General features: G+C 39.5%; 1 protein-coding gene across 2 annotated transcripts; it reads right to left on the reverse strand.

The window, feature by feature from the left end:
* Window positions 1–290: 290 nt before the first annotated feature.
* LOC139120376 (KAT8 regulatory NSL complex subunit 3-like) lies at window positions 291–18,668 on the reverse strand. Of its 2 annotated transcripts, XR_011549088.1 has the most exons (15): window positions 18,521–18,668; window positions 17,128–17,377; window positions 15,033–15,203; window positions 14,211–14,301; window positions 13,657–13,740; window positions 13,188–13,289; window positions 12,523–12,651; window positions 11,865–12,083; window positions 11,429–11,500; window positions 11,085–11,159; window positions 10,460–10,681; window positions 9,350–9,553; window positions 6,280–6,469; window positions 2,112–5,109; window positions 291–1,943 (listed from the first exon to the last, which is right to left on the reverse strand). XR_011549088.1 is itself a non-coding variant. In XM_070684745.1 (14 exons), exons 2-14 carry the CDS (start codon window positions 17,304–17,306, stop codon window positions 2,882–2,884), a joined length of 3,966 nt encoding a protein of 1,321 aa, XP_070540846.1. In that variant the 5' UTR covers window positions 17,307–17,377; window positions 18,521–18,668; the 3' UTR covers window positions 291–2,881. The 2 variants fall into 2 exon arrangements, 1 of the variants encoding a protein (XP_070540846.1); XM_070684745.1 differs by having other exon boundaries at window positions 291–5,109.
* Between the last annotated feature and the right edge of the window lie 2,558 nt (window positions 18,669–21,226).

The following is a 21,226-nucleotide window of genomic DNA, read 5'->3' on the forward strand; positions in this document are numbered from 1 at the left end:
CTGACTCACCTCTCAAAACAAGTCGTATAAACAAGCGACTTATTACAGCAAATATAGCTACGTTGTGACGTTTCAGAGAATTTACATAACGGCATGGCTACGTTCAAAAATAACAAAAGTGGGGGTGGATGTCCTACATATCTCACATCTTGCCCTTACAACTGTACCACTGACCTCTGTCATACTACAAATTGACGGATGATCACACTTCACCTTACCACATAGGAAGGTGTACAAAAGTGTATAGAAAAGGGTATACTGACAAAATAATTGGTCAGTCCACAGCAAAATCGACAGCACACCAATTTATTGCATAATTTGGAATGACCATCAGCTGGATATACATAAATATGAGCAAAAGAACAGATGATAGTTAAAAATACTCAAATGAAACATTCATGCACACAAAAAAAGTGTTACAACTACCGGTATGTACAAAAGGATTCTTGGAAAAAACATCTCGATATTGTTGGGTATAGTGGAGCCATAAAACTCATCTGTATTTCAGAGTTGATTTGATCAGACGGATACAGTAGCATTATCAAACTCTGATCTATTGGTTAAGCATCTAAAATCTACTCAACAACATTACTTTAAAACCAGTAATTGCGACTGTTGGTTTCCAAATTGCTATTTGACGACCCCTACTATGACCTCACATCCTGGTATTTTTGTGGTGGGTAAGAATCCATCAGATTTGATTGGCTGCTGGGTAACAGCCAACCATTTTTAATGACTTTTGAACTGCATTACTACTCTAGTAGAAATTTTTCAATTTTAACAAATTGAAACCCTGAACACAACTCAGAGATCCTTTGAGCAGTTCAGAGATCATTTAAAATCTTCACTTCAAAAGAAAAAATTCACATTTTTCTGCAAATGTTTAATTTTCAGTAACACACTTACTACACTTAATACCAGTAGTAAGGTTCTGTAAGGATTATGGAAATGGCCGATAGAACATAACGTAATTGACAGTGCTGATAATGCCATCATAATACCTAAAGGTAGTATGCACCTCAGATGTGAAAGACTTCAACTTTTGCTCTAACTTACCTCAGTGAAACTTTCAACTATTCTTTTACTCAATCGAGGTCACCGTGGGGTCACTGTGCAAATTTTGAAGTTAGAGAAGCAACCATACATTATCTGATATTTGAAATTCAAAGTGGACGCTCACCCTGTGTTAACTTTACAGGGAAAAATAATATTTTCAATTTTTGAAGAACTAAGACAGTGAAAAGTTTTCTTACACAAAGAGCTTTAAAATGAGCTCCCACAAGTGGTAGATCAGAAAAGGATTGTAAAAGTTTGACAGTCTAAGTATCTGTCCCCGAGACACGTCCTACTTTTATCCAGGACTGAACTGTTTCAGTTGTTAAGTGAGAGGTGGTGGGTAGGGGGGTACATCTAAATCCAAACAGCTTGATGGAGTTCACAATGTCTTGTTATCTATTACAAAACTTTTCAAAACACTCTCAAAATAATTTAGGATGATGGAGGCAGTTCAGAAACTGAACCATAATGCTAGTAGTTACAACGAAAATCAATATTACCGTCATCACTGTTTTGATTAATTGATTAATGTCAACAGAATAATCTGATAAATCTCATTCAGACTGTCCAACAACTAGACAAAAACACTCATCATGAAAATCACTGTTACCTTTTAAAAGTAACACACAAATACTGAAGTACTTTGACTTCTAATTTAAGTGTTACGGCATCAAAGATCCCTTACTGCAAAAACTTTACCAGCAATTTTCACAGCCTGATGACCTCATATCTTCAATTTGCTTTTCAACTGTGCTCCATGACAAACCAATAATGGCTAGGTGAAAGAGGACAATGGGCACGCCACATGGGTTAAATGCTATTTTTGACTTTTCTAAAGTGTTGTCAAAGTCTGATCTCAAAACAGAAAGTCAATAACACCATCTAGGCTACTCGGTAAACAAATGAGTAGGTGAAAATCATTTTTCAGAATAACGCTTGTGTGAAAATCATGGTGCTTGTTGCATGGGCAGCACACCAGTAACAGAGGCAGTGCATGAAAACTGCACAATCTCGACATTTTGCATATTTTCATATGCCAACTAGATACCAAGCACAAATCAAAATGCCCTTTGAAGCTGTGAATGCTTAGATCAGTGGGGTCTGCATTCACATCAATACAAATGCCAGTGATATAGAATTCCAGTAAAAATACTGCAATGCCCTTTCAGAAACTAAATGTTGGATGAACTCTAAAATCCTGCAGATGTTTATCTACACTATAATCACTCTTTTGAATGTTAAATAAAGTAATACTGTCATGCATACAGGTACATGTTTGATTATCATCAATTTACAGACGGCTGGCAGTATGTAATTTCAATGTCACATAAAAGTTATCATGTGAATTTTCGATGTTAAAGCATGACCAATTTGACACATCAAACTCACTGCAAGGGTTCAAATCACCATGCTAACTCCACAGTGCTGTCTAAATGGAGAGAGATCGAAATCTTAATGTGTACAACTATACATCACAACATCATAGTATTTCTGCTGTAGATTACACCCACACTCTGCATGGAAATTAAATTCCGGTAAGACAAGTAAATTACTGATGCCAAGTGAAATTCTACACAAGAACAGTTGTGTTGTTACAGATCTTAATGAGTAATCAGCCTCCGTTAGTTTCTACAATGACGTTTCCCTCCCCCTTTAACCCTTGTTTTACACTTAATGGAACATCAATTCAATAAAAATATTGGTTGAGACCACTCTCTACAGGGGTAAACTAGTGAGATTGACAAGAAAACATGTATTCAGATAGGTGTTTTTTCTCTGATTTCTCAGAGGTTTGATAATGTGAGCCACACTGTGTCTGGCAAGGTTACTCAGAGTAGTGTCTTGGTGTTCGTATTCTTCTAGTCCTTGTTGTTGTGATCGTACTACCAGAGGCCGCCCTATTCCTGTTGCCGGCGCTGCCAGAGCTAGCCTGTTGAACTGTACTGACATAGGCGTGTTCTGATGAAACAGCCGCAGCCACTGAAGCTACAGACGGCTGACTTGGAGGCTGTTGAGAGCTTGTTGGCGGTGCAGTGGATGCAGGTGTTACAACAGGTTTTGATACAGTGGAGGTGGTTGTTTGGGTGACTGTCATGGCCTGTGTTGTGGCCTGTGTTGTGGATGATGGCATCTTGATGACTGCAGGCTTGGTGGGGGCGATGATTGCCGTGGTTGAAGTCGGCACTGTCAGTATTTTCACACCAGAGATTGTCGCCGTTTTCAGCGTGGTTGTGGGCATCGCTTTACCAGCTTCACTGCTGCTACCTGTGTTGCTGCCAGCATCAATCTGATCTTCTCCGATCGAAGACGGAGTAGTGGGTGTCGTTCCACGGGGCGTTGAGCTGGCAGTACTGGAGGGGGTGTTACTGGTGGGTGTGTTTGTGTCCCTGCGCAGTTTTTCCATCAATTCAGCCGGCTTGACTTGCCGCAGGTGGAGATGGCTAACTCCGCTGCTTGTAGTAACTATCTTGGTCGTAACAGGAATGGACAGAGTAACCGTCCTAGAACTGGGTATCGGAGATGGTGTCCCCGAGGGCGCTATAGTAGTTTTCATTGTCTGCAGTGCCTGTGCAGCTAGTTCTGCCCGTGCAAGAGAGACTGTAGCGGATGGCGCCCCAGATTCTGTCTTGCTGACACTGAGTTCTGTGAGTTTCTGGGCGGCTGATAACGTCCGAGTTGGTACGCCTTTGGTGTTTTCTTTCACCAAGGAGCCTTGAATTGTGAAGCTTGTCATCCCAGGACTAGACATGTATGCTGATGAAGCTGTAGTCGTTGAGGTGGTGATCAGTGTGGTGACGGCAAAAGGTCCTGTCGTGGGAACCCTACCACGGCTGCCTGTGTTACTGGCCAAGGATTGAGTGGTGATTGCAGTGGGTGCGGAACTTCTCATTGTCTGTATGTGGCCCTTTGAAACAGTCTGTAACCCTTGGAGTTTGGAAATTTCAAGCTGCTTCAGGATCTTTGCCTGGGTTATGACCGCTCCTGAACTGGTGGTTTTACACAGGGATGCTGTCGTCAGTGGGAAGTCGTGAAACTGTAGCTTCTGTATGGCTTGCACCTTGGCCTCTTCTGTTAGATCTGGCTTGTGTGTGGCGACAAAGGCCGACTTTGGACTCTGCTTCAGGACGGATCCAAGAATACTAGAGGTCTTGCTGTGTGTGGAGGTGCTGCCACTTGCCACAGGTGGAGTGACCGTCGGTATTGACAGGCCTGTGGTGACTGCTTTTGCTTGTGTAAGTGACGTAGACACTGCTCTTGTAATGCTCACGTCTGATGTTGTTTGTAGCGACGGCGAGGACTGCGACTTTGGCACAGTCAGAATGTGGTGAATGTTGGAACTTTTTGCAGACTGCAACATGCTCTGTGGTCTGGCAGTCGATGTAGATGTTCTCACAGTGGAGAGTCCTGGCACTGCTGGCACTAAGCCAGATTTCAGCGTCTCTGTTTGGGACAGGCTACCAATACTAGACCCAATTTGAGCGGTTGCTGTCAGGCCTGATGATGATGATTGTGATATTCGATGCGCTGGTAATGCTTGCGTCAATGACCCTTGAACAGCTACGGTTTTCTTCTCTCCAGATGTGCCAACCTTTGAAACTGTGCCAACCTTTGAAACTGTTGTTGGTATCAGTCCACTCAGAGACGTTTGGTTCTGCAGAACGCTGGCCAGAGATGCCGGTATTGCACCGCCTTGTAAACTGAAACTCAAACCCTGCAACAGGCTGCTGTGTGAAATCTGTTGCGAACCAAGCTGTCCGACCTGCTGAACTTTTGCCAGCGATTTCGTTGCACCTGCCAGCTGAAGAGCCTGTGTCAGGGATGTCGTTGAGGGCGCACCGGCAACACTGCCCTGAGCCTGGAGGAGGCCTGACAGCTGGGCAGCTCCAGGAACCACAGTAGGTGTGGTTGGGCTGGTAGCAGGACTGGAAATTTCACTAGTGGCAACTTGGGTGGGTAACTTTGGTGGTTTCCGCTTTGCAGCACTGCCAGTTCCGCCTGATGGACTTCGGCTTCTCTTACGTTTGGTGGCTGATGTGGCGCCTCGTGATTTGCCTGAAGAGTGAACAAAATCAAATACTGGTTGATCCAAAGTACTTGTATCATTTCTTAACGTCCTAAAACTGGCATGTTTCTCATGCTGTAAATCACACTTTACTTTAGCTATGCCAATGATCACAAAAAATTAGAGGGTTTTCTCACTAGGATTATGATGCACCTGAAGACAGTGAAATTTTCAAAATAATTTAATAACAAAGAATAGTGTACAGACTGAAAATATTACTTTTCACCTGACATTCTTCAATTTCAATGCTGTTTGCCATGAATGCATCGATTGCAAAAGATCTCCTTTCCGACAATGCACCACACATGAACTTTCAAAATGATTAGAGTAAGTCAGTACCGTACCATACAACATCCTTGTACATTCTTTACTACATTTGACACACTGGAATGAAGTTTGAGCATCAAGACAGGATGAACCTTGGGGATAGATATTTGGATTCTCAAATTTTTACAATTCTTTTCTATCACTTGTGGGGACTCATTTAAAGGTTCTTGGAATCAAAAAATTTTCATCGTCTTACTTTCTTGAAAATTGACAACTTTGTATTTCCCCATAAAGTTAACCTCAGGGATGTTGTCATTTTGAATTTCAAATTTCGGTAAATATTTGGTAATGGGTTTTTCTACGACCAAACTTTGCACAGTAACCCCTGATTTTTATTTTCAATTTGGTAAGAGAATGGTTGAAAGTTTGATGGAGGAAAGTTTGAAGCGGAATTTCAAGACGCATGCTACCTTTAAGGCTGTGATGAAATCATTACATAATTCAGATTTTGTTTAGGCCTAAGTTTTTGTGACATGTACATAAACCTGTCCACACCAAACTCCCTGTAAATAAGTCAACAATCACCACTTAAAACAAAGGGTTTAGGATCAAACTATGCTGGTGAAATGGTTATTTCACTAATGTGGGTTTTCAATAGTACATCATTGATTTTCTCTTTGGGAAGCCACTCATCATACCGGTACTGTACTTTGCAAAGTCTAGACACAAGTCAGAATTCCTGACAGAAGTCAACAGTCCCTACACAAGTAAACATGGCTTATATCACTGTAAAAATACTCATGTATATGCAAATTTGCAGAGACAAAATGACTATAAAGTTATTGATCTGTAATTATTATCCAGAGTTTGTGATGTACTGTTTGACAACTTACCGGCAGCAGCCTGGGCTGCCTCCTTAGCTTCTCTAGCTTCTCTAACAGCTTGTTGCTGTTTCTTCATGCTGGCAACAAACTCTGCATATTCCTTGGAAAATTTTGGCTGTTGGTAAGCACTGCTAGAATCTGACGTCCTACTTCCGGCTGTTTTGGGCGTCTTGGGAGTTGACGGCAATGATGCAACACCCTGGAAGTGAGAAAATTGGTTGACATTCACCTTCGTGGGACAAGCAACACAGCGCCCTCTACAGGTATCATTGGGGTATCCCTTTTCTCAAGGTTGTACATAATTTGGCATTTTTGGCATCACTATTGGATCATTTGACTTGCCTAAACAGCACATTCTGTGGCAGTATCATGTATTGCTACACATGCTTATATTTCTAAATTCATTTATTTACACATGGATACTGCTTTGGATTCAACCTTATTGTACACTCTTAAATGCCTCATATATGAAACGACCACACACCCACAAGATTCAATTGTAATTTCTTGGTAAATGTACAGGGCTGCATAGTCATCATTTCACTGACACTAACCTGGAACTATTTTCACTTGTAAGCTTTAACCCTTTCCTGCCAAGTCGGTGAAAATCCGCTTGAAATTCAGTGTAGCCAGAATCTAAGCACTGGTGACCGTATTCTACCAACACGATGGAAATCGGGCCCTTTTTGGGTACCCCCTTTCCTGCCAAGTCGACGGCACTACGTTTTGCTATCCCCTGTACATTTAGGGGTCATCCGAGGAGAGGTTTTCTGACAAGGAACACCTTTTCCCCTTGAAATGGGTTCGCAGGGAGTCGATAGACAGGGAAAGGTGCAGAAACCTGTCCGCTAGTCCCCCACACCCGAGGGGGGCTGGTTTTTTTTTACCGCTTTTTAGCGGACTTGGCAGGATAGCATGGTGACGTTTTCTGGCGGAGTTGGACGTACTTGGCTGCCTGGCACTATAGAGATTGCTGCGGAACTTGACCAACTCGGCAATGCTAATGTAGAAGGCTACCTCTTGCAAACGACTTGGCAGATGGTGCCGATGGTGCGAGACGAAAGTCACTTATTCAGTTGTGCGTGACTGAAAATGAGAACGTATTTTTGACGGGACGGCTCGACTTGTTCCTCCGATGGAACGGATATGAACGACTCGGAAATACCATTACAAACTGGTGTCCGACGTACTAAGCTGGGCTTCAGCTCTGCAAGTTCAAGCCAGGCAACGTCCTTCACCGCCTTGGCCGTGCCATTCAATGGACGTGGCTTTGGATTTTTTATTTATTCCATCATCCGAAGTATTGGCTCTGGTTTGCAGGCAAACGTATCCTGTTGCCGACGACTTTGGTTGCTACGTACGCTATTTGCGTACCGAGAATTCAGGGGACATGAGGTCAATGCTACGGGGATACCGCCTGTACTGAGCAGGGACTGCTTTTGTTATGCAAACCAGCTAGCCACAATGGCTGCCAGGCATGTGGAGACGTCGATGGCTAGAACAATGGAAGCATATTGCGTTGTACCCGTGCATCGCAAAAGTGAGACTGACAACTTGGGTGTAGTGACTGGTTATCACTGGTTAGCTGCAGCCCAAGCCATGGCGGTACAAACCCGTACCTGACTGAGGACCGCTCGATTAAGTCGGTAATGAACGGTAACACTCCTAAGCCAACTCCCAAACGAGCTGGCGAAACTACGTGGAAACCTGTGCCTCAATGGTTCAGCCATGTCGTTAGAACAACGGCAAAAACGTAGTTTTGTGCTACACTGCCAAGTCGTTGAAGGTACGTATTCAATTGACCCTACCCTGGGGAAACAGGACAGGTTTGCCGGTGCTGCCGCACCCCTAGCACGACCCCCAGGGTAACTGACTAACAGATGAGTGAGGTGATGTTTGTGCCTAGCGGACGTGCGCATACTGAAGGAGTTTATTTCCGAAAAATAACATGAAATGGCAATAAAATGACGCACCCCCTGGGGCAAACAAGGCAGTGACCTCAATTCTTTTTCTGCAGTAACCCTTTAGCACCTTCCCCTGTCTACAGGCATGTAGAAATTATCAAAGTCTAACACGTATAAGTACGGCTAAAACTACCCTGAAAATGGGCGGTTTCTACCAAAATGCCTGGCAGGATAACGTGCAGGAGAGCCAATCTTTTGCAGGCACGGAAAAGGGGGCCGTTTTCTATGGACTTGGCAGGATAACGGACAAGGGCGCTTGGCAGGAAAAGGGTTAAAAAATAATCAAATTACATAATTGACATAGGGAATGCCGTCTTTCATAAAACTATGCAAGAAAATGGATAGCCCACATAAAAGTGATTTAAATGTATTCATGCACAGTTTGATGATGAAAGTTTTTTACAGACTTTTATCAATAATCGAAATAAACTACACAATTATTATTTGCATAAAATCTAAAATTACTTTGAGTGAAAATTATGTAAGAGGGACATGTCATAAAAATATACAGCCAAGACAAGGAACTATGTACCTTTGAGGCACTGGCCTTTTGGCAGATATTTCCTTGTTTTGGCTATATATGAGTACACCAATCTGAAGCGGGAAATGTAACTCTTTTTGAGCGTCTGCTTCAATGTTGGCAGATGGGTATATGTGATTGCATTGGGAACATTCACCAAGATGAATTTTGTAAATGTAATTGTAAATACTGTGAATTTTTGTAGTACAGCAGATATCAAAAGAGTTCTTTACATACAATGACAAAAATGGATATCCTCAGGGCTTGAAATACTGGGATGCACACTGAACTATGTCAGTCCATATTACCTTGGTGCAAGGTGCGTTGCAAGGTAAATGTGCACATTTTGCATGTTGAAAATAATATGGCATACATTCTCATCTTTGTACACTCATCAGAAAGCTGGTGCATGTTGATGCAAAGTTAGTCATGCACACTCTGCATGTTGGCAAATAAAAATATATTTTAACCCCTGATTTTTCATGGCTATCAAATATTCAAACGGACAGAAAATTCTCAGAACCTGGACAACATGTCAGAACAATTACGCATTGACACCAGTGGCATAATGCCTGCCTGCAGCTTGAATACTTACGTCACTTGGAGTGGATGGTGTATTGGTTCGTCTTGCTTTGGACACTGGTGTACCACCACTCCTCTGTGTCATTTCAGCGGACAGATCCCGGGAGACTTTCTTTTTCTTTTTAAGTTTTTTCAACTCAGAGTCCATATCTGGCGTGTCTGGGGTGCTACTGCTCTCAGCAGAAAGAACACCAGCTAGGAACTCAGCTATCTCATCCTGTGTCGGAGAAATGCATGTACCAAAAATGTTTCATATTAGAATTTGTGATACCTGTTGCATTGTACACACATACAAGGAGATTAAAACTTTGATAAATACTTTTCATGAGATGAAGCTAGTTTTCTGAAGTACTATCACAAGTGAAGATATTGAAAGAGTGCAAAAAATATGCAGAATTCTTTTCAGCAGAGCATGACGTAAAATTATGGACCAGTGTTCTGATATATTTAGGAAAGCATCTAGGAATGTTATCATATTCCAGCATGGTTAGCTAACATCAGAATGCAAAATTAGAGTTACTATTGGAAGTCTTGGACATGACAGATGGCTTTGACATTATCATGGACGGTGAGATTTACAAGACCATTATAATTTTTGCAGACAATAAAACAAATTGAAATACTAGGAAAGGAGACATATCCCTTTGCACACAAACTGACATCCAAGTACATGTAATCAAGATACATCACACTGTGATTAAAGGGCAAGTTGCCGCAACTTTGATGATTTTTTCACTATTTTTGCTTTTAATGTCAACTAGTTAATTGTTCTAATCTTAAAAGCATGTGAAGATACACAGTATTAAGCTTGTCAACTGGCCTGCTTTGTAAGGGTTCGAAATAACTGGTGATTATTTGTCAAAAGACCGCCAATTTTCTCCTGCGACCACTAATTTCAGCAGATCTCTTGACCACAAAGTTTTCAACAGTCACGCTAGTACACTGCAGAGCTGCAAACTAACTAAACACACCTAGCAGTTCACGTCCAGGTGGGTCAGAGATCATGAAACATGATTTATGCGTCCTCAACAGAAACAAGACAAAAAGTGCGTGAAAAATCATCAAAAGATAGAGCTAAAGGCCCTTTATGAAGTCTAAATGAGAAAATATTCAGAAAACTTGCCTGTATGCATCTATCAACCATACTCTGTGTCACGCCATCCAGTTTCTTCTTGGCTTTTGTCAATCTCAAGTTTTCATCGGCACCTCCAACGATCACAAGACTAGTCTCAGCCTTCATTGACTCTCGTAGATCTTCAATGTCATCTTGGTTACACACACTGGACTCTTGACCAATCACAAACAAGGTTGGCGTTTTATTGTCCCTGATTGGATCTTCAACATCCTGTTGTCAATGAAACCAAATGCTGATTGGTCAGAAAATCACGGACTTCTGTTGTTCATCTCTGTATACTAATAATCTGATTTTTTATGTTTACACTTTACATGTATACTATAAAAGATCTCATAAAAATAATTTTCAATGGCTCTCACAAATAAAAGAAGACAGTATAAATGTTCTCTTTCTGATTTTCTATTTATAAATCACTGAACAAAGACCATTATACATGGAAAGGTAAACTCAATGTTAACTTTTGAAAACCACAGAGAAAATCTGATTATCAGACCAGGAGGAGTTAATTGGAGTTTGTCCTTTGGAAAATCTATGACAATAGCCTCTCTTACATTACACAAACATCTTCACAGTTCATGAGAATAATTCTAAATTACAACAGCGTTTGACTTACCCCTCTGCCACCGTCTATTCCCATATATGGGAATCCAAGACATACCACAGCACTCACAGACTCCACCAATGCTACCTGTAAAAGTACAAGATTTGTTGTCCATTAGACTGGATACACATACAGGCACAGTGGTATAGGAAACACAGTGATATAATTATTTTCCCATTCCAATATTTATTATCAAGGGAAATGAAATGTTGTGAACGCTGCTTTGCAAATTTGATATTTTGTTTTTTGTCAACCATCAATCAACCGACAGTCTTTCAACTGGTAGAGAGAGAGGAGTGATATTTCACGTTTGAAGGTTTCTATTATAACAAGATACACCATAGATATTTACTTACATGTGATGCAATGAGAGCGCCAACTGACCAACCAATCAACACAACAGGCCTGTTTGGAAAGTGACTTTGAAGCTGTGGGGGAAAAAAAGTCAAAGATTGTTCATACTCTGGAAGAATTTCTTTCTAATACCCTTTATTTTATTTTGAAAATATTGTATCATTTCCCACAACTCACTCAATGTTTACCAATTAAACATTTTCATTGTTGTTTTTGGTGAAAACAAACTGCGTTGAATAGATGAAAACTTTAGCAATGCAGTGCCTTATGAATGCTAATGATAGTCCCTTACATAATATTGGTTTCAAAATCTCACAGATTTGTACACTACTACAAATATTACAGAATCTGTGAAAAGATATAACTTCAGTGATATTTCAGAATGAAATCACAGAAGAGTGAAAGCACAAAGATGGCTTGGCAGAGTCTAACACTGACCTCAAGGACTTTAGTCCGCACAGCTCCTATCATATGTTCCAAACACTGACTGATGCCCACTCCGGAACCTCCATTGACTGTGTGCATCGTCACAGGGATCACTTTTCCAAGGTTGGATAACTGAGAATTCCAGAATCTCATCCGTCTTGACAGTACATGGGAATGGTGAGTTGGTCCGCTTGGAGCAATCAACAAGAGCGGCCCACCAGGTAGCTTTTTCTGTTGAAAGACAAGGATATTAGAATAACAAAAAAAGACTGATAGTACTCGATGATGATTCTTTTCTTGTAAGAGAATCCCTTTGACGAAAGGGGGCCAGAGCACAAAAAAGGACAGACTTTCAGCAGAAAAATGTATTTCAACAAATTGGTCACTCATGAAAATATGATTTGCCCAGAAATTTGGCCTTTAGAATTGTACACATTTCCATTCATAACTTGTAAAAACAGCACTATATGTTACACTGAAGTAAATGATCGTAAAAATGACAGATTTAAAATTCAATCAAGTCACCTTGTTTTTCTCTTATTGTCTACTCTCTTCCTTGAATCTAGGAGCACAGTTTGAGCGAACATTGCCTGTCCATGGCTTGTCCTTCCAAAATTGTTGTAATAATTTATTTTGATGTCATGTTCTACAGATACATTTAAATACTTACAGGTTTGTGCTGTGTTAGCATACCAATGGCTGGGTCCCACGGTCTCTTCAGCAGCAAAGCCAATGCTTCACTACTGGTACCTGAACGCGATGTCGTTGGACTGATCATCTTGTCAATCAATGATGGCACCTGAAATTTACACCATCAAACTTAATTATTTTTCTCCCAGGGGGTTTTCAGTTGTTGGCAATTAAAAGACTCAATTTATTTGAAAATATGCAAAATTTTCAATGATTGTCGATGGTCAATGGTCGTCCATTCAACAACCAGCAATGCTTTGAATATTAGTGTTTAGTTTTGAAATATTATATTTATACTTATGTACTACATTACAGCTGTTGTTTGAAACTTGAATTTCTCATAATTTTAGAGATGTCATGGGCACAAACAAGACCTTTTACAACATTCAACTTGGTGAACAAGGATTAAGACTGCAGAATCTACTAAGAGCAATTTGAAATGACCAGTTTGCTCCATCGAGAGCTAATTTGAACAACAGTTATTGCAACTAGATTTGCTATCATGGCTTGTCACTGCTGTTTAAGCATTCTTTGCTCTTCATAAAAGTCTCCTCCAATAAATGCTCGCAAAAAATTTCAAGTTAAATAAATGATGAATCATATTCCAATTTATCTATGGAAGATTTCTACAGATCGTTTGCATACCTTAGATTTCAGAGTCTGCAGGACATCCAAATAAGCAGCTAGCAGTGGTGTACTCAGATGTTCTACTAGTGTCATGTGAAGCCATTGTGTCAGTTTAGGATCCTGCAAGTCAGAACAATGTACAACACTTCTATATACGCCTTGTAAAAAAGCCTAGAAAGTATTAAATTGGTTTTATCTAGGTGGTGTGAGAAAACAGCAATGATTGTAATAAAACAAAACTTTTTGAGGTCAATAAACACTTTGTTTATTACAAATGTTACACTTCCATGTTGGCTTTGTGAAAAAAAAATTATTCTGCATTTACCTTGGTGAGAAGAACAATGGGAATTTGATATAATATGATTCACTTTAAAGGTCCACAAAATCTAGATACAAGATTTCTGATATATGTAGTATGTTGTTGATGAAGATAGTGAGGTGTGGATTTTTAAATTTCTTTGACTCCTAGTATTTTCAAGAGACCTACCCATCCAACACTGGCCAGACTCTGACGAACTCTCCTTGCAGTTTTATCCACATGAATTCTACGCATCACAGGTTCATTTGGTGTCTGTGGAAGTAATGACAGAATGCTCAGTAACAATACAAAACACCACAAACTGATGATTGTGAATTCTACTGGTAATCTGGAATCATTCAGTGTAATTACAGCTCTGTTATTTGTAGCTTTTAATGAATTTACCATAATTTTCATATTATTTCTCATTTTGGTTTACTTCCAAAGTCATGTTGAAATGCCAAGTGTTGAGTTTCTCAATACTACCTGTGTGTATCTAATGCCTTGTATTAGTCTTGTCTGAATTCGTTTGTCAACTTCAAAATTATATGCAGTCACGTTGGTAAGGTTAATAGTGGTTTGTCTTGAAACATAAATCAGGCACAAGAATACTAAAATATAGATATTTTATAGAATGAAAATGCTGAAAATATCATTGAAAGTTTCAGCTACTATTGTCTGTTTAAAATCCCTGCTTTGTGTTGAATCTAAAACATCAACTACAGGACTGGATAAACACTTACATTTTCATAGGTCAGCCTTGCTAGTCTGTCCGTGTTCAATGCTTTCACAACCTTGTTGAACAGTTTGTTCTGTTGTCCAGTCCAGCCAATTCTGTTGACACATTGATGGGATAAAAATGACATCACGATTTTCACACTTTATAATCTCAATACAGGAAACACTTTACAATCCTAATATAGGATACTTTTTCCAGTTGTCTTCAAAATTACCTGCCTCCATGGCCAACGAAGTGTAAATTTGAAAGTGGTACAGTTGTGATAGTGTACTGCAAAGTGTCATGTAAACTGATACCATAGCTATGGTCAATATGAGTTTTGAAGTTTCAGTTTGAAGTTTCACTGTGTCAGACATGTATCAGTACATGTACATGTATGGTAATATGCACATCATGGTTTTCTTGCATTGGAGTGAACCTTGTAGAGTCTGTGGCATCTCAATTTAGCTTACAGTTCACACTGGTGTTCTCACACTACCATGGATTCCACGTGGCACTGATATTCTAAAAGCAGGTACTGCTATATCATTCATCTCCAGGTAATTAATGGCTGACAGAGACGGCAGGTATTAGATTTGATGCAAACTTTTTATATATGAAAGTGCACAGTAGATGATTGGTGTTATACTTGGTAACACTGGCACAATAATTCTGTACTAACAGAGTCATTTGAAACAATGTTAGCCTCACTGGGTCAGATACTTCACAGTTGATATCATTCTTTGGGATTGTGTTTGTCTTTGTTGACTAAGTTTTGTACTGAATATATTGATCATCACACATGTTATTCATTCATACATTTATCTGTAATTTCATCCATTCATACCTCAAAGCTGAGACGTTTTCTTCCCAATCCTCTGGTCCTTCTTCCGGAGTGGTCCTGGCAAAATTGACATGTCGCTCACACTCATTCATAACAGACCTGGCTTTGCTGCTGTCGTACGGCATTCCTGGCAGTTTGGGCGTTCCAACCACATCAACAGCTATGTCTGGCTCTCTGTTGGAATTGTAAAACTTACTGAATTGTCTGTGTCAAACTTTTGTGACTTGAAATTTTGACGAGTTGGATTAATTGTGACAACCTGAAGCATTAAATGCCTTTGTCAGGCATCAGATTGTCTTGTCAGGAAATTTACCCACTGGATTATACTTTCAATGGAAAACAAACTTGATCCCTGGGATCAAGTCTCCTGCCCTTAAGATCACAAGTTCATGCCTACTAAATATTCAAAATGAAACTAAATTTGGCCAAACAACATTATGTACATGTCAACTATAAAACCGCACATGTTATTCACAGCAGACAAGCTAAAAAGAACACTGTGGCTACAAATCTTCTGAAATATGGTAATTGGAAACACCTGACGGCTTTATCCTCACAAGTAAATCTCATTCTGGAAAACTGACTACTTCAGTGTTTCATCTAGGCTGCGCGATTGCGCGATTCCCCCTCTTTTGTGTGCTGCGCGCCGCCAATCACAGATAGAAGGGGCGACCCATCGCGCACTGCACTGAGCTGGCTGGAATGGCTGCTATCATGGGTGTAACACTTCGATGCATTTGACCCATTATCGGCACCTGTGGTAACGGGCATTGTATAGTGTTGCAAGAACATTTACATGGAAGGGACTAATTTTAGTTTGATTTTGATACTTTTTGAACTGCTTCAATAAATTGCTGTTGAAACAATACCACACGTAAATTTCCGTACGCTGATTTTGCATATGAAAGCCTGTCAGCCATGCAGTTGAGAGTTACGTTGACAAAAGTTTATTGCCCTAGCCCGATAAGGTTTCTGTGTCACATTATCTCTGTACGATTGAGAAAAGGACACAAACTGAAGCTTTTATGCATCGTATGGATGTCCATAACACTCTGAAAATAATTCTGATAGCAAAATTGACACGAAAATTTGGACTTTTACCGTCAGAGAAACTGTTCAGTGCAGACTGCATGCAATGAAAGTCACAAGCATGCTGTGGTGTCAATGGGTCCGGTTTTTGAATTCATTGAACACTGACTTATTTTTCGGGCAAATAAACCCCAAAGTTAACTGTCGGTGACAACCAGCCTTTCTGTTTGTTATTTTTTCCCGTTCTAAAATGACTGACAAAAAGCAACTGGAGCGAATCTGACATCGAGAAACTCCGCATGACTTACTAAGGTTTGACCCTCTAAGTTGTTCGTTTTAACTCTACTGAGTCTGCGCACAAAATTACAAGACCAGCTAGGTCACTAGAAAAATACAGCTAACTGGTTTGTATAGGGCAATGTTGATCCAAACTTACAGTAGTGAGGGATGATATAAGCACTGTAAAAACGTGACAAACAAGTACACTATTTTTTTCAGAAGCTACAAAACATTCCTTTATAACTACAAAAGAGTTTTTTCTTGCTTTTTGTAGTGCAGACAGTTCAGTGAAAAATGAAAAAAATCCCTTGAAAGTACAGTGGGAATGGCTAACTATAATTGTTAATTTTTATGTTTGAATGTACATTAAGCCCTAAGAAAGCAAACATACAGAATATGAACAAACAAACATACAGAATAATTTAGCATACAGAATATGCTTCAATTTTTTTAGGAATAGTAATGCTTATGAATATTAATGAGCTGTCTGCCACTCTTGGAAGCCCTATACATTCACAACAGTGATACGCAAATTTGTTGACTTTTGAAAAAATCTTATAGAAGATGGTGTTTGCAGCCAGCAGCTTGGATTGTGTAAGCAAGTTATTTATGGCTTGTAGTATGTATAACACAAGTAACATCACTGCAACATTACAACTTACATATAAGATGCCATTATATGTTTCAGTTAAATCCCCCCCAAAATTTTAAAATCCCCCTCAAAAATTACAGTAGAGGGGGACCAATCCCCCCCTGGTGTAGCATCCTAGATGAAACACTGACTACTTACGGAATATTTCCTCTTTCATACTGTAGTCTCAGTGTCCGGGGAATAAACAAAGTTCTGGCAGGTTTCGCACTGCTGGCATCAGGATGTGCACTCCATGGTTTAGCATAGCAGTGATCTAACAATACCAAGTCCAACTCCCTCTCCCGGGCCGACAGGTGGAACAGAAACGAAGAAGCCATATTCTGAATCGGATTTCAGACTCCCTGGCTTGAAAATATTGTGAAAGTATGGTTCAAATACAGGAACATAACTGAAACAGAATAGGACAGTGAACATGATTAAATAGGAATGATTGGGTCTAGTGTAATTGTACACAGCAAATTAAAATGCCTTGATGCCTTGTATTGGGTCTGTACAAAGAGCTGGTGTGATTTATGTTTACAATAGCTGTAAATTGCATATTTATAAATTTAGCCACGTAAATCAGTATATGTGGCAATCATCTACAAAGTAGTGGAGTGCGTGTCTATGAAATGTTGTTGTTTATACCGTGTCAATAGTTTCATAATTTTCTGCAGTGGGTTTTTTAGGGACATCTTTCGAAAGACAAATAAACTTTTGTGTGACAATTTTGTGTACATGTATGCCACATTTTTATTACAATAGTCCGTCACACAATATTTCCCATCGGTGTCGAGGGTCACTGCTTAATAAATATTTCAGTATCAATGTGATTATTATTGACATTCGTCGGTGCCATTAAAAGCAGTTAACCTTGAATGTCAGGTGACCTATCAAAACAATGAGTTTTACACAGTGTTGCGTATTTATACACGGTATTTGTAAATTACAACCACAACACACAGACCGAGATCGTTGCTTCTTGCTTTATAGCTCTAACTGCACGAAGATAAGGAACTTCGAACATGTAGTTGTAAACATTAATATTAAACTTAAAATCTAAATATTCCAATAAATATAATCAGACGTTTCGGAACTTGTAATCTTAAATCGGTCTCTGCCGCACGCTGTGCTGTATTAATAATAGTATTATATTTACTATCTGGCTACACTATTTACATGCGATGAACACGTTATTGTCCGTCATAAATAGTACACACTGACAGGCAGATACGTTCGTAGTCACACATCGACCACAAGCTTTCGACGACTACGCTCTAAGTCGAGTTGGCGCAATATTAGAGATAAAACAATCCTGCATTCATACAATCAGACAATCTGCATGTCAGCCACTTCGACAGAAATGTACTGCAATACATGTGCTGCTGACGCAAGCATCGATAACAAAGGTTCTCACGAACACGATCAACCAAACGCAGGCAAGTACGCTAGCCCTGTGAAACTGGGACCGTGGCACACGGGAAACGAGGTATATTTTGCACCTTACAGATTGTTATCATGACATAGAACTACGTGGGTTGTTGGACCATACCTTCTCCTGTGAATTTTCTCTTCAAGTCTTCATTATTGTCAAAGGCAAACAAAATATCGGCTCTTCTGAGCCGCAAAACGCAAGGGTGTCGCCGACTAAGGAATGATATGTACACAGACTTCTCCGCCATGTGCATTACGCTGCTCTAACACAGCTAAATATTATACGTCCGCGGCACTATATATCAGGTGATAAGGTTGTACTGATGCCATTTAGTGATTGTTAATCTCTTTGTCTCAATTAAATTATTGTAAATAATGCACTCTGCAAGCTTGCGGAAAAAAACTCTTTTGCCGCAAAATATCGCCGAATCAATCGTAATATGGGAGAAGCGAGATGGGACTTATGACTTATGTCATCCGGAATGATATCAATGCGTTTATACATACGGACTATTTCGATGAGGATATATAGCGCCACTAGCGGCTAGAATAATAATCATCTATTGTTTTTATTTTTAAACGCGACATCTGTGAGGAAACTGCATAGTCAGCGCAAAAATTATGGCATTATAGCCCCAACAAGGGACTACGTGTCCGAGGGTAGGTGACCATTTGCCTTCCTAAAGTCGGGCAAATGGTCACCTGCCTCGAGGGAACACCAGGTAGTCCCTTGTTTGGGCTATAATATTTTTATTCAAGTACATACCTCTCTTACATAGTTTTATCTCTAAATGTTTGAGTTAAAGCGCAAATGACAATCATACGCTTTATTTCCATGTCAGATGGAAATCCGTTAAAAAAAAAGATTTTCACCGTTGTTATGCTGTATTTGAATATTTCATGCATAATTTTCTAAAAAAACTGATTTCTTATGTAAAACATGTAAATTGAACATGTTTAAACCCCAAAGTTGTCAAGTTGAAAGTAGTTCTGGTTCACTTTCAGTCAAATGATGACTATGCGACTTGTGACGTCATCAACGATGACCATTGAATCCTATGGAGCGTGCAACGTTCAATACATGAGGCTTGTAATAAAAATAAAATGTTGAAGATGCAAGCATGTTGCTATGTTTTCGAGTGAATGTGGTTATCATGGCTTACATATATTTCTTTAATTTTAGTTTTGTATTTTGTGTCTTTGAAAGCATAAGATTCAAAGTTGACATTGACTAACGTGGTTGAATATCCAAAATGAGAGAGAAGAGAGCTGCAATGGATAGATGGATAGATAGATAAAGTAGATCGAGAGAAAATAGATAGAAAAAGATAGATAGATTGATTAATAAATTCTAACAATTTCACTTACATTTGCAAAAGTTAGAATAACCATCACGTTTATCAATTTATTTCTTTGCAAAAATACCGCTGGCATTTCTAAAGTGCTGTTTTTAATGATTGTGAGTTGTTTTACAGTAAAATGATGTAATTGTTTGAAAATATCTGTCTTCCTTTATTTCCTTTTCGATATATAACATGAGAAAATGTAACTTTACGGGGATAAATATTTTTCTTCTAGTCCAAGGCGTACATACGCTTCTTTCATAGATAATAGCGGTTAAAATTCCTGCCCATCAAGCTACAACAAAGAGACCTGTATGTAGATGGAGGCCATCAAGTATGTGAACCCTCCAAACTCCACTTACCAGATGTCATAATCATATTTGGTTTGCAATGAAAAAACGCCTGTACAGGGAGCTGTTGAAATATTTATTGAGCTTTTGATGTATTTTTCACTTCAATCTTCACAAAATATTTTCTTTAATAATTTTCATTCGCACATCGGCTCATCGCGGCGCGACAAGAGTTGTCACTTGAAGTGCGCCCTCAAGTGACAGTTCTTCCCAGTTGATGCACATGAACGCAGCATAGCAGGATTTGGGCACTGGTAGTCTGAACGTAAACAGTCCAGCATTACAAAACTTATAAACAGCAGTCTCTGCATTCAAATAATAAACTGGCCCTAAAATCCTTCATTCTAAATTCATTTTGACCTTTTTCATTTCTGCTCTCTGACACATAGTTGCGGAATTCCCAACAAAGTAACTTCTAAAATGGAGCTGGATTTCACAGTTTCACTCCAGTCATTTCCAGTTTACAGTATATTTCACTGGTTCTTTTACCTGTCGTTTACCTAACTGAAGTATTTCATGCATAGCGAAGTACTGTATGAGTGTTTTCTTACCAACAACTGCCACTGTAAATATGGGAACACAGTCATGGTGTTTAGGTAAGACCTCTCCTGGCAAATAGTATCATTACTGATACCAGTCAGTTGCATCAACCTTTTCTAAGGGACAAAAAAGTTTCGGCAGCATTTTTTTCATAGTGACAGAAAGTCACTTCCTGAAAATACTTTATGCAACATCAAAATACTTAGACACTCTGAGTGCCAAATAGAAGCTTTGTGTAATTGATGCAATGAAGTCTAAAATTTTTTACAGAAAATGGCTGTTGACAGTCACACAACATTTCTGGCAACCAACAGTATTGATGCATTTTTGTGTTCTGATTGTGGGAAATGATCCATGTGGTATAACTCAACATTGATCTCAGAGATATGTCTGTATTTCTCTGTGCATTTTTGATGAGCACTGATTTCCATAATAAGGACAATGTGGCCTTGTCTTTTCCTGGTGAGCTGATTTTGATAAATTTTTGATAAATGTACCGATTTTGCCTGGTGCACACAATATGTCTATGACACAATCAATGCAATATTCACCCTACTCATTCCACAGTAATAAACAAGGTCAAGTCATTCA

This window comes from Ptychodera flava, chromosome 20 (assembly GCF_041260155.1).
Source record: "Ptychodera flava strain L36383 chromosome 20, AS_Pfla_20210202, whole genome shotgun sequence".
Taxonomy (NCBI): domain Eukaryota; kingdom Metazoa; phylum Hemichordata; class Enteropneusta; family Ptychoderidae; genus Ptychodera; species Ptychodera flava.

Coding starts and splice junctions, on each gene's coding strand:
- LOC139120376 (XM_070684745.1), bottom strand. CDS start 17,306: ATGGCTTCTTCGTTTCTGTTCCACCTGTCGGCCCGGGAGAGGGAGTTG. Junction 13,741..14,210: donor CAAGGCTGACCTATGAAAAT/GTAAGTGTTTAT, acceptor TTACTTCCACAG/ACACCAAATGAACCTGTGAT. Junction 12,652..13,187: donor TGCAGACTCTGAAATCTAAG/GTATGCAAACGA, acceptor TGTAAATTTCAG/GTGCCATCATTGATTGACAA.